This window comes from Tilletiopsis washingtonensis, assembly GCF_003144115.1.
Source record: "Tilletiopsis washingtonensis strain MCA 4186 unplaced genomic scaffold FA09scaffold_3, whole genome shotgun sequence".
NCBI classification, from domain to species: domain Eukaryota; kingdom Fungi; phylum Basidiomycota; class Exobasidiomycetes; order Entylomatales; genus Tilletiopsis; species Tilletiopsis washingtonensis.
Window position 1 is genome coordinate 250117 of NW_020312000.1, and position 15987 is coordinate 266103.

Genomic DNA, 15987 nt, shown 5'->3' on the forward strand with positions numbered 1-15987 from the left:
CGTAAGGCGCTGTGTGTCTTGCTCCGAGGGGGGTCCGCGCGCTCGGTTTGAGGCTGGGCGCTGTTTCTGACATGGCATGGCTGCTTGCTACTCAGACTAGTGCACGGCAGGCGAGCGCAGGGCCTTTAGGAACGGCAGCACCGCCAGCGCCGCATCGCTGCCCCAGTCGCCACCGAAGGCTTCGCGAATGCATCTGTTTGTCCGCGCCCCCGCATCGGGTTGCCGCGACCACCCATCAACGTCAGCTTGCTTGGCTCTCTCTCTTCAGGTTCAAAGGGGAGGGAGGGGGGGAGGGGGGAGGGGCGAGGGAAAGGACTGCCGACTGACCGATCAAACACGTCTGTAGCCGCGACGAGTTCCCAGTGGCGCAGCACATAGCGCTTCACTTCGACGTGCAGCTCCTCGTACCTGCCCGTCGCCAGCAGCAGGGGGAAGGCATTGTGTGGGCGCAGGGCAGCGACGAGATGGGCACGTGCGAGATCGGCCAGCGCAGTGGCGGCGCAGCGATGGGCGAGACGATAGAGGGCCAGCGCACTGGGAGGCGCCTGCGCCGCGGAGGGAGGAGGATGAGAGTGCGGGTCGGAGAAGAGGAGGACGCCGAGGGAGAGAGTCGGTATGTCGGCGTTCGAGTCGAGGGAGGAGGCCGAGTGAGATGGATGTTGCGGCGCTGCCTGTTGCTGTTGCTGCCGTTGTACTTCGGCGTACGAGGAGACGCGTCGCCATTCGCCTCCCAGTCGCAGAGCTCCACGCGGCGGCCACGTCTCGGCAACGGGAGCAGCAGATGAGGCATTTGGCTCGCCTGTCCCAGGCCCTGCGCCGCCAATGCCCCTACTGGCAGCATGATCGCTGAGCGAGGAGCGAGCAGCCGGCTGCTGACGCGCAGTGGCACTGCCAGCGTGCGCATGCATCGACGAGGCGACGCCGTACGTCGAACGCTCCGCACCGGCTTGAGTCGCGGCATCGCATCGAGTCGTTGTCGCAGTCAAGTCCTCTTCTGCCTCATCCCAGACTCGCCATTCCCACAGCGGCATTGGCGTCTGCGACGTCTCTCCCTGCTCGTCGCCGGCCACAGCAGCAGCAGCAAGGCCATGCGAAAGCCATGACTCGTCCAGGCCGCCCGAATGCAGTGCTTCGGCTGCGGCAAACTCGACTTCGTCGAGGTAGAGGAAGCGAAGGAATGCGTAGGCCGTGCTGAAGTCGGCGTCGGGCAGGCGCAGCACTCGGACTTTGCGTGCGCCGAGCGTCGCCATGCCTTCTTGCTGGTGTGGCTGCTGCGCGCCTGGCCCGTGCTGCGCATCGAGATCGTGCTCTTGGCCTTCGCAAAAGGAGGAGGCAAGCATGTCGCGGAAAAAGTCGCTGCGCACGCGAAGGATGGCAGAGTGTGCCCAGATGGCTCGGTCGCGCACCACAAGCGTGGCACCAGGAGGCAGAGGAGCTCCCATCTGCAGCACTTGTACTTCCCGCTGCCATGTCTCGCCAGTGCCATCGTCATCGACGAGGGGCAGCAGAACGCCGCACTCGCGCACGAGTAGAACTACGTCGCCGGTGCTTTGCGAGTCGAGCAGACCTTCCAGACCAGAGACGAGATCGCGAGGCACGGCGTGCAGCTTCTCCATCTCAAACGGCCTGCCGCGTGCCATGGCTGGCGTCGAGCCTGCAGCTCTCGGGCCGATGCTGATCTGCACGGTGAGCTCCATGGCGTCGAGTGCGGCAATGTCGTGCTGCTCGAGCAGCGCAGAGAGCGAGGGAAGGCCATGACACTGCCAGAACTCCGTCTCGCGCGCAAACTCCCACGTCTCAAACGTCGTCCAGAGGAAGCCGCCGCCGCGGCTGGCGCGCGTGGCGGGCGAACGCGCGGCGGGAGAGAGGCCGAGAAAGATGCAGGCGGGAATGGCAAAGTCGGCGGGAGAGTAGTCGAGCACCATCGAGGTCAGATAGACGCTCAGCACCGAGAGCGTGCGCGCTTCGTCGCCGCCGCCGCTACCGCTGCCATCGCCGTCGAGCATGTGCGCCGCGAGGTTGGCATGATCGAGAGAGATGGGCGAAGAGGAGAGGGGCGCGGATGCATTCTCACTTGCAGACGGCGTGTCGTTGTCATCCTCGTCGCCTGCCACGCTGCCACTCGAAGGCTGAAGACGCGAAGTACGCACGAGCTCCAACTTCCACTTGCCGTCGCCGAAGATCGGCTGCGTCGTCCACACATCACTCATGCCGCCGCCAGCAGACACGGAGCGCTCGTCGCCGTCTAGCGGCGCACTCGATCGCTCCACTTCATCACGTAGCAGCGCCAGATCGGAGATGCGCCACGTGAAGGACTAGTTCAAGCGTGCGAGGCTCAGTCTCGCGTGATGCGGTACGGTGTAAGGGGAGGGCACTCACAGTGACAGAGTTCTCCTCGAAGCGGCCCTGCATCTGCCCGCCTGACGTTCCACCCAGTGCCGTCGGATCAGCAAGCGCCGACCAACTCTGCTGGTTCTGCGGAGCATGTTGCTGCTGCTGATGTGCGTGCACATGAGGCGCTCCATACGTATTGCTCCACGGCCACGGCGCGCTCGTAGGCCTCGAAGCCGGCGCCTGTGCAGCATTGAAGCTGCCGAGATGCGAGAAGCGCGGACTGCCGGCCGTGGGCTGATGTGCGGCGGCGGAGCTGAGACGCGAGGCAGCGCCGGGAGTGGGGGCGTGAGGAGGTCGCCAGGTGCTCATGTTCGGAGCTGGCGAGCCGAAAGGACGCAGTACAGTCACCTCGAAGCCGAAGAGATTGCTGGCGGCAGACGAGGCGCTGCCAAGATGCTGTGAAGCAAGAGCAGCGGCGGCACTGGCGCCGCGGCCTCGCTGCGGCTGCGCCGGCGGCAGGAAAGGCGGCGGCGGCGTGGCGTCGCGCGGCGAGGGAGTGGGACTGGAGGAGGAGGCGAGAGAGGCGGGCGCAAAGAGGAGAGAGGGACGACGAGGCGTGTGCGTCGTGGTGAGCGAGGGAGTGGCAGCGGCGGGAGGCGGCGATGCTCTGGCCAGCAGGCCATACGCTGCCGCGCGAGAATGCGGCGTCGAGGGACCAGGTGCGCTGCCACTGGCCGAAACAGACATGCTGCTGGCGCTGCGGCACACGCTCGGAATGGCGCTCGTGCTGCCGCCGGCGCGCGGAGTCGAGGGTGCCGCAGCGGCCGAGGGTGCTGCGACTTGCTGCGGCGGCGGCGGCGGCGGCTGCTGCGGCGCCGAGGGCTGCGCCGCTACGGCGGCCTCGCCTTCAGCAGCTGCATCGCTCATCGACGCATCGGCGGCCGGGACAGGCGGCTGCGGCGACGCGACCGCCGGCCGAGCGGCCTGTCCGCCGGCGCGGGCCATGGCCGAGTGCGGAGCGGCGGAGCGAGCCGTTGAGGCCGGATGCAGGCGAGGAGCGCAAGAACGAGGTGTGTGTGGCCTTGTCTCCAGGGAAAGGCGCACGCTTGGTGCGCGCTGCGATGCTGGCCGGCTAGATGGACGTCGCGAGGGCGCAGTGCAGGATGCTGCGCCCGGGAGAGGGTGGTGGTGGAACGAGCAGGGCAAGCGGGCCCAGATGAGGCGCGCATTTGAATCGGGGCGGCCCAGTCAGGGGTCCAGCTTGAATCCTGCATGGCCCCTGCGCCAAGCGGAATACAACGAGGGCCAAGCGAATGTATCCAGCGCGGCTGCCACATTCAACTCGAGTTTGTAGTCGCGTGCAGCTCCAAGCGCGCCGCGCCTCCACCTCGCTCCTCCCTTCACGCTGCCATCTTCTACACGCCGCCTGCCACTCGCCGCTGCCACGAGCTCGCCTGCGCCTCGCAGCGTCGCAGCGTCGCAGCCGCAGCCATGCCGCCCGCCCGGCTGCCCAAGCGTCGTGCCGGCGACGCGTCGCGCTCCGTCGTCGTCAGTACGCCTGCTGCTGCATGCGCACCACCGCGCGCCGCGGCGGCACAGCTGATGCCTGCCACTGTGCCCTGCTCAGCACACGCGTCTCAACGACCCGCAGGCTGGCATCCGCAACCCCTGCATCAACTTCATCACGGCGCAGCCACAGCGCGACGGCAGTGATGCCGAGGCGCTGGACCGCCTCCACCAGCTCGCGGCCCTCGTGCGTCGCGGCCGGCGCCACCGCAGACGGCAACACCTGCTCCGCTGACGCCCATCCCGCTTGCACACAGTTCAAGCCCATCATGCAGGAGTACAGCTTCAAGGTCAACAGCCTCGAGGAGTTCGAGCCCAACGACGAGGTGCGTGGCATGCGAGCGAGTCACAGTGCTGCTCACTCCTCGCTCACACTGCCTCGCACCTAGTTTCTCGGCCGCAACTGGAACAACGGTGAGCGCTCGCGAGCTCCGCAGTGCCCTCCATCTTCGCTGATGCTGCGTCGTTCTCGTTTCCCAAGGCGAGACCATCGTCGGTGTCAGCTGGCTGGCGGTGCAGCAGGCCACGCAGCTCACACTGCCGCCACAGGAGCTCGTGCTGCGCGACCGGCGCAACCCCGACCGCTTCGTGCCTCTGAGCTTCGTCGCTCGCGTCTTCTGCCACGGTGAGCGCCTTGTCTGGCCCGCATGTCGGGGCCGAGAGCTCATGCATGCCCTGCGACAGAGCTCGCGCACATCGCGCAGTGCGTCGCTTCCCAGACGCACGCAGACAAGTCAAGGCTGACTCTGCTTGCACGCAGCATGAACCACCTCTCGCCGCACACGAAGCTCACCGGCGAGCTCTGTCGCGAGGTGCGGCGCTTGTGAGTGTCTCGTGCTCAGCCGTGAAGGCGCGTCGCTGATGCACGGCACCCCAGGCAAAGCACGGGCTACTACGGTGAGCATGAATGGAAGGCCATGGCATGGGCCAAGACTGACCAGCTCGCTGCCAGGCGACGGCTTCTGGAGTGCCGGTCGCACACTCGAGGGCGACAGCGTGGCGGGCATGAGTCAACTGCAGCCCGACTTCGCCTTGCCGCGCGAGACGTGCGGAGGTGCCTATCGTCGCCGTGCGGGCGTCAAGCGCACGGCAGGCAGTCGACGGCCCGCCAAGCGTCGTCGTCGTGTGCCGGGAGCCACGCTGACGAGTGGAGCTCAGACGGGCAATACGATCAAGCCGGGAGTGGGAAAGCAGAGACTCAATCGCGAGCTGCCCGGAACTGGAGGTCGTGTTGATGGGAGAGATGATCTGCCGAAGGCGAGCGCCAAGGATGCTTCTTACAAGGACGTGCGTGCATCACCGCCGAAGGGTTCACGTCCGAGCATAAGCTGATGCATCAACACCGTGCAGGACCCCAACTCGACGTTCCGCAAGCATGCGCAGAGCAAGAGTGCGCGTGAGCTGCGCGCCGAGGCAGCGCAGCTGCGCATGTTTGGGCAGAAGCAAAGCGAGGCAGCGGCCGCGGCCGAGGTCGAGGAGGCATTTGCCGACTTTGACGACAACTTCCGCGTGCGTCGTCAAGAGCAGCGGCGTCGTACGCCGCCGCCGGAGTGGTCGGAAACGGAGAGTGAGACGGATGAGGAGGAGGAGGAGGAGGATGAGGAGGATGGGGTGGTGTTCTATGAGAGCCAGACGGAGAGTGATGAGGACGTGGATGAGCTGGACGGAGAAGCGCCTCGCAGGACGCAAGCGAGCAAGGTGATCTCTTGCAGTGGCGCGCAGAAGTCGTCGCAGCTCGAGCACCCGGTCGTCGGCACGGGCAAGGAGCGACAGCGTAGCGTCAACCGCGGTGAAGGCTCGTCGAACGGAGCGCACAAGGCACTCGGACAGCCGCTCCCGGGCGTCTGTGGCGACTCGGACTCGGACGACGACGTGGAGATTGTGGGCGTCAAGCGCTCCAAGAAGGCGAGCTCGGGTGCTGCGCCTCCCAAGCGCGTCGTCAACGGCACTGAGATGCCTCGTACGTGGGGCGAGTGAGTTCGCTTCTTGCCCGCTCGTCCCCGCCTTCTTCCCGCCCGCACGTGCGGCGTAGACAAGACGCTGATCGTGCTCGCGCCTCATCGCGCTGCAGTCTCTATCGCTCCGGCAACCTCTCCTCCAACGCCACGGTGCCCAAGCCCAGCAAGTTCCGCAGCGACAAGCTGCCGCCTCCTCCCTCGCGGCCCGTCGCTGGTCGTTCCAAGGCCAGCAGCGGCTCGAAGGAGAAGATGGGCGGCACAGACGAGGCCGCCGGCGCCTGGGGTGAGTGGCACGCACGCGCATGCGAATGCATGAGACAGAGGCGAAGCATGACTTCAAACCTGACTCGTTCTCATCCCGTGCTTCCTTCCCTCACTTGCAGCATGCCAGGTCTGCAGTCTCGTCAACGCAGCCACAGCGCGTCGCTGCGACGCATGCGAGACGAGCCAGGGCAGCTCGCTGCTCGGCGAGTAAGACCCAGAGCAGCAGCCACAGCGCGCGCGCGCGCGCATTGCGCACTTTCTTCGTCGCCTCTCCGCCCCTCACTTCGTTCCGGCATCTGCCTTCACACATCTCATCTGGCTCTACCACCATCCTCACCTCACGACCCGCGTCACCTCCACGGCACATCTCGTCACGCCCATCAGCTCCGTTCACGATCAACCGTCCATCATCTCATCACCAAGAGAGTCTGTCACACACACACCACACATTCAGGCCAGCTCCGTCATGTCCATGTCATCTACCACACGCGCACTTCCGCCTGCTGACCTCTCGGCGGCGGCTGTGGCGCAAAGAGCTCGTCCGTAGGCAGAGGCGGCTTGCGCACCGCGACGCGAGGCTTGGCGCTGGCCGAGTAGGCGTGCACGACCCATCCTACGAAGGCGAGATCCTTGGGGCGCTCGGCGGCCACGAGGCGATGATGCAGCAGCTCGAGGGCGGCAAAGTTAAGGCGCGGCGAGGGCGTGACGGCGCCTCCCGTGGCCAGAGCCAGCTCGCCGCCCGTCACGGGCCCCAGCAGCGAGCTCAGAGGCGCGCGAGCCGTCGGCGTGCCGGGACGCGGCGGCGCCGGGTAGCGTGCAGTAAAGTCGTGCAGCAAGGCGAGTGCTTCGTCTAGACGCGATGCTCTGGGCAACAGGACGTTCAGTCAGCAGGGGACAAGAGCGTGACCACGCACAGAGCCCAGCGGCCACTCACTTGGCGTGGCAGCGGATCATGGCTGCCCAGATGCGCGAGACGGTGCGTTCCTCGAGGCCGAGCTTCTTGGCCGTGCGTGGCATGAGCTTGGCTCGTGGATGCGCGTCTTCGAGGGCACGCCAGTCGCTCCAGGCCTGCGCGGCCAGACGATCAGGCGCCGTGCCCTCCGGAGCCGCGGCGCACTGCGCGAGCACCAGCTCGTAGGTGTGGCCATTGGGCTCCACGCCCAGGCGCGCAAAGAGCGACTTGTCGTCGTCGCCATTGCCAAACAGGGCATTGCGCACCGTGGCGAGGCACGCGGGGCGCGGCAGATGCTCGCAGAGCGCAGAGAGATAGGCGTGCAGGAGCTGCGCCGAGGGGCGCACGTTGGCGAGCAGCCCCGAGCCGCCCTCGAGGTCGGCGAGGATGCGGCCCATGAGCCCTCGCACCTCGCTCAGCACCTCGGCGGACGTCTGCGGCACGCGCGGCGTGAAGCTTTGCGCCGCCTCGTCGGCGGAGGGCGTCGTAATGGCTGCCGTCTCCTCCTCTGCGCCGGCAAGCTCGAGCGAGTCGCGCTCTTCGTCTGCCGTCACAGCTGGCTCGCCTGCGGTCGACTTGGCTGCAGCCGGCTGTTGCGCGGCCTGGCGCAGACTCGCGAGCTTGAGCGGCGGCTTGTAGCTCGCATAGGCTTGGAAGAGGTGCGTGAGGGAGGCCGCGTCCGGTCGCCTACCCTCCACCTCCAGTGCTTCTTCAGCTGAAAGCCTCGCTCCTGGTCGATGCATGTTCTCCTCCCAGAGTGCCGAAGCCGAGCGAAGCATCTCTGCGAGGATCCACCTCGCCTGAGGCAGGTCTCCTGCGCGCGCACAGCCGAGCAGCAAGGCGTTGTACGTTTGCCGATCGGGCGCGAAGCACGTCAGAGAGGCCGCGTCGTGCGCTTCTGCATCGTGACTGAGGGCTCGGAGACGCGTGCGCTCCAGCTCGACCATCTCGCGCAGAAGACGGAAGGCCTCGGGCAGCATGTCGCGTCGCTTGGCGCACGCCAGCATGAGCGCATTGTACGTCTGTGCTGTGGGCCGGATGCCGTGGTGCGTCGTCATCTCGCGAAAGAGATCCAGTGCGCGCTCGGCGTCGGCTTCGGCTGCACCTGGCTCGCCAGGGTTCGGAATGCCTTGGGCGCACGCGTGAATCGCGACGGCGTAGAGAGGCGCATCGGGCACGGGGTGCGCTGAGAGGCGCATGCGGTGGAAGAGCGACCAGAAGGTAGGTTGAGCAGCGCGAGGCGCAGAGAGGAGCGCGGTCAGCACCATCGTGTAGGTGGCCATGCTCGCGGGGGTGGATTCTTCGAGCTCGTTGAGCGTGGCCAGCGCTACGTTGAGCCGGTCGTTCTTGATGTGCGCCTTGACCATGCAATGGTGCGTGTGCAGGTCGGGCTCAAGTTGGTCTGCGAGGCAAGGTGAGCCTGCAAATTCAGCCCGCTTCTGCTCGCGTGACTCACTGGCCTTGATGACGCTCAGCACAGCCGCACAGCGCTCCGTTTGGCCTCGTTCGGCGTACACGTCCAGCAGCGCATTGAAGAAGGAGGTATCCCTCGGTGCGCCAGATCGCTGAACAGAAGCCCGTCAGCTCGGCAAGCGGGCTCGAAGAAGCAAGGCAGCTCACCCGCATGAGATCGATGCATCGGCTCAGAGCTTCGTCGTCCATGTCGACGGCCTGCAGCCAGAATCAGCACAGCAACTGAGACGACGACACATCGCTCGCGCTACTCACGCTCGCGACCGCCAACGCCCTCCACTCTCCGCCGCCGACCAGTCCCGCCGGCAGCGCCTCGCCCGCGACTTGTGGCAGCTGCTGCACCATCTGCTCCACCTTGTCGAGCAGCGCATTGCGCGCCTCTGAGGATGTAAAGAGGGCCTTGGCCTCGGGCATAGCCTGCACCGCTGTGTGTCGCGGCGCGGCGACCAGTTCGACGGCATCGAAAGAGACGTGCTGCTCCAGGGACGCAGATGCTGTCTCTTCCTCCGGCACATCGAGAGCAGGTGCAGCTTGCGAGCCAGCAGCTCGACGCGCCTCGAGCAAGTCGCCGACTCGATCTGCCAGCGCCAGACGCTCAGCCGCCAGGCCCTCGAGAGCAGCCGCGCCGCCGCTTGTTCCTACGCCTCGATCCATCTCGCCCAGGCGAGTGACGAGCGCCTCGAGGCGCGAGTGCAGACGCAGCGCATGGCTCTGACTTGGTGAGAGCTGCGCCAGGCCCGCATCGCTGCCTGCCGGGCGAGGCAGCATGCGTCGTGCCTGCATCGTTGCAGCTGCGATGCGAACGCGCTGAGCCTCGCGCGCCGCAAGACGCTGCGTCTCTGCATCTGGTGGCTCGGGCATCTGTAAAGCCTGATACACCGTCTCGAGTGTCTCTTCATCCAGTGGCGGCAGTTCTGCAGCAGCAGCATCGGCAGTCTGTCGTTGTGTGGCGTCGGAGAGGCGCCGGGAAAGCGAGGCGAGATCGGCGCGAACGGCGCGCTCGGCTTGGCGCAGCGTCAGGCGTGGCTCTTGCGGCGGATGCTGCGGCTGCCGAGCTCGATGCGGCTCGGAGCGCATACGATGCGGCGGCGCTTCTCGACGGAAGAAGTTGGCGCCGCCATGCCCGCCACTGCTGTACTGCTGCTGTGGGCGGGGGCGAGGCCGAGCGGGAGCGCCCGCCTTGCCACGCCCAGCGGCACGGGCGGCCGCCTTGCGCTGCGCACTGGCTGGCGGCGCAGCGGTCGCGTGGAAGCCGCGCCGGCTGGCAGTGCGAACGGCGTGCGGCAGCATCGGCGTGCGAGGGGTGCCTTGACGCGGTGTGCGCGAGGGATGTGGTGAGGAGGCAGGGAGCGGGCCGAGCAGCGAGCCAGGGTGCGGCGGGAGAAAGTCACGCGCCCGCCGCGCAACTAGACTTTTCTGGCGGCGCAGTGTTCCCACGCTCGCGCGTTGCCCGAGTCCCGCGAGCCCGCCCTCTCCTCATCCTCTCGGCGCTGCTTCCCTCCGGCCCTGCCAACCGACCACCACCCGCACGCTGCACGCGCCGCAGCGCCGACTCGTCACAGCAGCAGGCTCAATGGACAGCATCAGTTGCATCGCGGCGGAGGATGGGCCAGTGAGAGCGTCTGGGCCACAGCGACGTGCGAGAGGTGGGAGGCACATGGTGGAGCGGGGCGGGGCGAGAGCAAGGCAGGTAGGCTACGACGAGGAGCCGCTGACACTGTCCTGCTGAGGAAGTCAGCTCCGGCGCACGCCATCGTGAGTCGCAGAGGCACGCACCATGAGATGCTTCTTCAGCCTCGGCCAGCGATTCATGCAGCTCTTCTGGTCGCGCTTCTGGCCGCCAGCGGCGTTGATCACCTCGACGATGTGCTGGGCACGCCGCGGGCTTGGGCGTCAGCGAGATGCGCAAGACAGAGCGGCAATCTCTCACGCCAGCGAATGTTGTGGATTGGGTGCCGCCACTTCACTCACCTTCCACTCCGGCTTGTACGACGTCAGGATGTCGTTGAGGAACGCCTGCTCCTCGACGGGCAGCCACGCGCCAGGTCGAGCGCCGGCCGCACGAAGCGCGGAAGACTTGGCCTTGGCCGGCTTGGCGTCGCCGTCGCTCTTGATCTTCTTCGCCGGCTTGGTCTCCTTGACGTCGTCGCCTTCATCATCGGCTTTGCGCTTCTTTGCTTGCTTCGCCGGCTTGGCGGGCTTCTCCTCCGCCTCCTGCTCGTCAGCCTCGGCGTCGGCGTCGACGTCAGGCTTGCTCGACGTGCTCGAAGTGGCCTTGCCTTTGGCCGGTGCCTTCTTCGCCGCCGTCGCTGTCTTCTTGGCCGATGCAGCCGCTTTCTTGATAACCGGCTTGGGCGTCGCTTCGCGCGATGCCTCCTCGTTCGAGTCGCCCTCCTCCTCGCCCTCGGCAGCATCGGCGCTGGGCGTGCCCGAGGCGGAGCGGCTCGGAGCCTTAGCGGCCGACTTGCTTGCAGCCTTCTTCGAAGCGACAGGCTGCTTCGGCGCGCGCTTGACGGGTTGCTTCTTGGGCGGCGGCGGCGAAGGTGAACGCTCTTCTTCCTCCTCGGCCTCCTCGGCCTACTCCTCGTCCGCTGGAGACTCGCGACGCTTCTTGCTCTTCGCGGCAGCCGCCTCCTCCTCTTCCTCTTCTTCCTCCTCCTCTTCCTCCGGCGTGGCGTCGCGCTTCGCAGCAGCTTTGCTCTTCTTGGCCGCAGGAGTCGGCGCGCGCTTCTTCATCGACGACTTGAGCGCCGGCTGCTTGCCCTTCGTCTTGGCCTGGCTGCACGGCGGCGTATCGGGCGCTTCACCCTCCACAATCGAGCCGTCGCCGCACGGTGAAGGCAGCTTTTTGCCCTTGGAGATCTTGGACGACGATGCCTCGCGAGGAGGCGACGGCGAAGCGCTCAGCGTCGCGTTGGGTGTTGCTTGGGCCTCAGTCTCCGACTCTTCCTCGGCGGCGGGCGCGGGAGATGCGACGACCTCCTCGGAGCCCGACTCTTCGTACTCGGACTCGGAGGGAGGGGCGGCCTTGCGACCTTTGGCCTTGGCTGGCATTGTGAGGAGGAGCGGAGGCGAAGAAGGTGGTGGTGCACAAGATGGGCCGTGAGGTTCGGCGGCTGGCCGTACAGTGGCACAGCGCCGTGCTCTTGTCGCTTCGCAGCAGCCTCGCGGTGGGCGGCAGTGGGACACCTCATCACGGCGTACAACAGCAGCCGCGATTGCCCGGCACTCGACTTCGCCACATCGGACGCGGATGAGCGGCGGAGGCACAAAGCTCATCAACGGCACAGTCTTAGTGGTCCCGCAAGCTCTTCGCGCCATCGCCTGCATCAGGTCGCACCGTCATCCACGTCTGGAAAAGTGGAACAGATGGCATTCAGGAGCCGACATGAGAATGGACGAAGCGTCACTTCTTGCCGGCGGCCTTGAGGATCGAGGCAACTGGAGAGCGGCACGACTCATCAGCACTAGATTAGCTTCGTCCGCACCGCCGCCGCCGCCGTTCTGTGAGACGCTCACCGTCCTTCTTGATCTTCTCGTTCCTCGCCTGGGGTCGGATCGATTGGCAGACGAGGTCAGCGCGCGGCCTGCCGCTCAACAAGAGGGGCACGCACGTAGACGGTCTTGATCGAGCGCACCTCCTGGCCGTTCTCTGCGGCGATACGATCCAGCTCGGCGCGGATGGCGGGGAAGTCTGGCTTGTAGGACGCTAGGATGGCGCTACTCATCTTCTTTCAGCCTCGGCTCGCAGCCGAGCAGCAAGAGGGATGACACGTACTCAAGGAAGACCTGAGCAGATCGGGCGAGAAGCTCAGCACGACGCGAGAGTCAATGGCTGCGCTGCGAGAGAGACGCACCTTGTCCTCCTTCACGCTCCAAGGCGCAACATCGGCCTTGGAACGCTTGCTAGGCGAGGCAGGAGGACTGCCGCTCTCGGAGGCGGAAGTGTCGCGCTTGGGAGGCATGCTTGCTCGTGAGATGTAGACGTTGAGAGGAGAGAGGGTGGGGAAGAGAATGACGAGTGACGATTCAGGATGCACTTATATGCCTTGTGCGGAGGAGAGACGGACTTGTCAGAGAGGCGTCAGCAGCCGCTCGAGGGGACATCGAGCGGCAAGGTACCCGGCTCGCTTCACAGCTCGTCACGCTCCACTGTCGCAGCGCGCCACAGTCATCAGCTGCCCGAAGTGCACGTCGTTTCAGCTGTGTGCCTTGAGCGCTGTGAGAGAGAGGAGATGTTCAGCGAGCTTCATCCGCACGAGCTCGAGAGACGGCCAGGAGCATCTCCGGCGCGGGGCCACGGCGGCCCGTCGAGCTCTCACAAGATTGCCCATCAGACTGGACGGCCCGTCGATAGCTTCCGTCCCTTCGCTTCACTCGCCGGCTGCTCATCACCGCTCGCTCCGTGCCGCGCCGCGCATACGTACAAGCAGGCGTCGCATCAGTCGACTCTGCTCCAGCGCGCCTCGAGGCCGAACAGCCGGCCCATCTGGCCGTCAGCGCGGAAGCGGCACAGAGCGCAGCGCGGCGCTCATCAGTCATAAGCCACGCTTCCCGCCTTCCGGACCACTGCATCCCACGCTCATCCTCGCAAGCCAACGTCCCCACAATGAGCATGCCCTCCAAGCGTGAATACTCCAGCTCCGAGGAGGAGGAGGCGGCCTCACCCGCTCCGGCTCCGGCGGCCAAGAAGGTTAAGCCCGCGTCCAAGCCTGCGGCCAAAGCCGATCGTCTGCCCATCAAAGCCACAGCGAAGAAGGAAGAGCCCCAGTCCGACGCCGACGCGGAGGGAGAGGAAGAAGAGGCGGATGAGAAGAAGCCTCCTGCGAGTCCTACCAAGAAGCGCAAGGCGCCGAGCGAGGGACCGAAGAACAAGGTGCGTCGTCCCTTCTCTCGGCTTCGTGCGTAGCGGAGCTGACGGCGAAGCATCAGAATCCCGCCTGGAGCGCCGCGGAGGATCAGATCATCATCGACGGTACGGCCTACGCTTGCTTCTCTCGCCTCACCTCGCTCTCGTCATCGCTGACCCCACTGCCGCCGCGCAGACATTGTCTCCGGCTGGAAGCCCAACTACGACGTCCTCATCGCTGGACTGCGCTCGTACCATCAGCGCTACAAGAGTGGCACGGTACGCTCGTATGTTTGCCCCTCTGCTCCCCCTTCTCGCACGCAGCTGATGCGCAGAGTGCGGCTCGGCGCAGGCGCAAGGAGATCAACAACCGCGTCAACGCACGCATCAAGGCGAGTCTGCTGCGTAGCCCTCTGGTTGTCGGACAGCAGACTGACACGAGAGTGACCGCAGAAGTTCATGACGGGCGGCCAACTTGCTGCCGCGACGGCCACGGCGCCGAGCAAGTGAGGCCTTTGTCGTCATGCCTCGACTCAACGCGTGAAGAGGTGGTGCGGCACGACGGGAGGCGACGGGACTGGGCTGGATCATGGCCTGTGGGACAATGACGAGAAGACGTGTCGATACGAATGCATGATTGTGCGAGCGAATGTGTGAAGCTTGCGGCGCTGTGGTGGAGTGAAGCGAGCGAAGCGCAAGGGAGGAGGCCGAGAAGGAGTGCGGGGGGCGCAGTGCCGCGAGCTCCGGCGCACGGCCTCTTTCCCACGCTGCCACGTCCGCGATGCTCGGAGGCCGAGGCGTGCCGAGGCCGAGCGTCGTACGACTCGCGCGCCTCTGCGGCGTCTCTTGCGTCCTCACCACCACCTCCACCCCTCCCTCCTGCTCGCACAGCATGTCCGACATCTCCTCGCAGCTGCACGGCGGCTACGCACACGACCTCACGCGCGCATGGAGCGCGCAGAGCTCCAGCTTGACAAAGAGCATGTTCATGCTGCCCCGTGCGTGCTCTTCTCGCCGCCCCCCGTCCCTATTCCTCTACCGCCACTGACGCCAGGCTTGCTGCTGCGCTCTTCGCAGTGTTCATCTCGGATGACGAGCAGTGCAACTCGCCGCTCAAGGGCATGCCGAACCAGCACCGCTGGGGCGTCGAGACGCTGCCCGGCTTCATCGAGCCGCTCGTCAGGAAGGGCCTGCGCAGTGTCATTCTGTTTGGCGTGCCGGAGAAGAAGCCCAAGGTGCGTGACTGCTGCGGGTGGGGATGGAAGGGAAGGGCTCAGATGGAGGCAGGCTTGCAGCAGGCGGCGTGCGGTGATGGCCTGCGCCGCGGGACGACGAGGCGTGCTCTGCTTGCCACAGTGCTGCGTGCTCAAAGGTGGCATTGCTGCAGAATAGTGGGAGCATTGCCGTCTTGCCAGGGTGGACTGCACAAGCGAGATGCTCTGCCTCAACACACGCCTTCGACTGCAAGTGCAAGTGCTGACAGCCGGCGTTCCAGGACGAGACCGGCACCCTCGCCGACGACCCTGAAGGGCCCGTCATCTCCGCCATCAAGATGCTTCGATCTCGTTTCCCCACCCTCTACGTCGCAGCCGACGTCTGTCTCTGCGAATACACGTCTCACGGGCACTGCGGCATTTTGCATCCAGACGGCTTGATCAACAACGTCCCCTCGGTGCAGCGCCTGGCAGACGTGGCTTTTGCGTACGCAAAGGCGGGAGCGCACTGTGTGGCGCCGAGCGACATGATGGATGGCAGGATCGGCGCCATCAAGAAGAAGCTCATTGAGGAGGGTCTTGCGGGAAAGACGACGCTCATGGCTTACAGTGCCAAGTTCTCGAGCAACATGTACGGCCCGTTCCGGTGAGTAAACGGCAGGAGAAGGGGCGTCGGCAGGTGGGCAGCGAAGTGGGCGGGGTGTCGCGGGCGAGCGCGATGGTGCTCCTCTCCCGACTCCACGTGGCCGCAGCCGCAGCCGCTGACTCTGCCTACGCCTCCACAGCGAGGCAGTAGCATCGGCGCCCTCCTTCGGCGACCGACGATGCTACCAGCTGCCCGCACAAGCTCGCGGGCTTGCCCGGCGCGCCATCCTGCGCGACGTCGGCGAGGGGGCAGACATTGTCATGGTCAAGCCGGGCTCCATCTATCTCGACATCGTCTCTGAAGCGAAGCGCATCGCGCCCGACCATCCTGTTGCAGTCTACCACGTACGTTCCACACTCGCCTCTCTCTCTCTCGCTTGCTTCCTGCTCGCCTGCTTGCCGCGAAGCTGATCGTTCCCCCCTTCCTCTTCCCTCTGCATCTCATCTGGACAATTCAGGTGTCGGGCGAGTACGCCGCGCTGCACGCAGCGGCCGCCGCGGGCGTGTACGATCTGCGTGCGGCCGTCATCGAGCTCTCGCACGCCATGGCGCGCGCGGGCGCCAGCATTGTGCTGAGCTACTTCACGCCCGAGCTGCTGGACTGGCTCGAGGCATGATGGGAACAGCGAGAGAAGAGATGCGATAGGGGCCAGCGTCGGGAATGGCATAGCTTTTCTACTCCTCTCTCTCTCTCTCTCTCTCTCTCTCTCTCTCTCTCTCTCTCTCTCTCTC

At 65.9% G+C, this 15987-nt stretch overlaps 6 protein-coding genes across 6 annotated transcripts; 3 read left to right on the forward strand and 3 right to left on the reverse strand.

The window, feature by feature from the left end:
* Window positions 1–90: 90 nt before the first annotated feature.
* Window positions 91–3517, reverse strand: FA09DRAFT_327817 (hypothetical protein). Its single transcript, XM_025741540.1, has 2 exons — window positions 2380–3517; window positions 91–2315 (listed from the first exon to the last, which is right to left on the reverse strand). Exons 1-2 carry the CDS (start codon window positions 3337–3339, stop codon window positions 126–128), a joined length of 3150 nt encoding a protein of 1049 aa, XP_025600648.1. The 5' UTR covers window positions 3340–3517; the 3' UTR covers window positions 91–125.
* Window positions 3518–4157: 640 nt separating this feature from the next.
* On the forward strand, window positions 4158–6609 carry FA09DRAFT_327818 (WLM-domain-containing protein). The gene is made up of 11 exons (XM_025741541.1): window positions 4158–4226; window positions 4290–4314; window positions 4382–4392; window positions 4450–4525; window positions 4585–4603; window positions 4661–4723; window positions 4778–4797; window positions 4853–5187; window positions 5251–5873; window positions 5972–6141; window positions 6242–6609. The coding sequence occupies exons 1-11, from the start codon at window positions 4170–4172 to the stop codon at window positions 6331–6333; spliced, it is 1491 nt and encodes a 496-aa protein (XP_025600649.1). The 5' UTR covers window positions 4158–4169; the 3' UTR covers window positions 6334–6609.
* Window positions 6520–9879, reverse strand: FA09DRAFT_358457 (hypothetical protein). Its single transcript, XM_025744960.1, has 5 exons — window positions 8803–9879; window positions 8695–8745; window positions 8531–8639; window positions 7057–8476; window positions 6520–6986 (listed from the first exon to the last, which is right to left on the reverse strand). Exons 1-5 carry the CDS (start codon window positions 9835–9837, stop codon window positions 6602–6604), a joined length of 3000 nt encoding a protein of 999 aa, XP_025600650.1. The 5' UTR covers window positions 9838–9879; the 3' UTR covers window positions 6520–6601.
* A 363-nt stretch (window positions 9880–10242) lies between these two features.
* FA09DRAFT_358458 (hypothetical protein) lies at window positions 10243–11601 on the reverse strand (the record flags this gene model as incomplete). The annotated part of the gene is made up of 4 exons (XM_025744961.1): window positions 10243–10269; window positions 10324–10416; window positions 10519–10966; window positions 11129–11601. The coding sequence occupies 4 exons, from the start codon at window positions 11599–11601 to the stop codon at window positions 10243–10245; spliced, it is 1041 nt and encodes a 346-aa protein (XP_025600651.1).
* Window positions 11602–13156: 1555 nt separating this feature from the next.
* Window positions 13157–13906, forward strand: FA09DRAFT_336514 (hypothetical protein; the record flags this gene model as incomplete). Its single annotated transcript, XM_025743896.1, has 4 exons — window positions 13157–13423; window positions 13480–13522; window positions 13593–13675; window positions 13850–13906. 4 exons carry the CDS (start codon window positions 13157–13159, stop codon window positions 13904–13906), a joined length of 450 nt encoding a protein of 149 aa, XP_025600652.1.
* Window positions 13907–14253: 347 nt separating this feature from the next.
* Window positions 14254–15872, forward strand: FA09DRAFT_358459 (putative porphobilinogen synthase; the record flags this gene model as incomplete). The annotated part of the gene is made up of 5 exons (XM_025744962.1): window positions 14254–14394; window positions 14474–14631; window positions 14892–15256; window positions 15396–15600; window positions 15714–15872. Exons 1-5 carry the CDS (start codon window positions 14289–14291, stop codon window positions 15870–15872), a joined length of 993 nt encoding a protein of 330 aa, XP_025600653.1. The 5' UTR covers window positions 14254–14288.
* Between the last annotated feature and the right edge of the window lie 115 nt (window positions 15873–15987).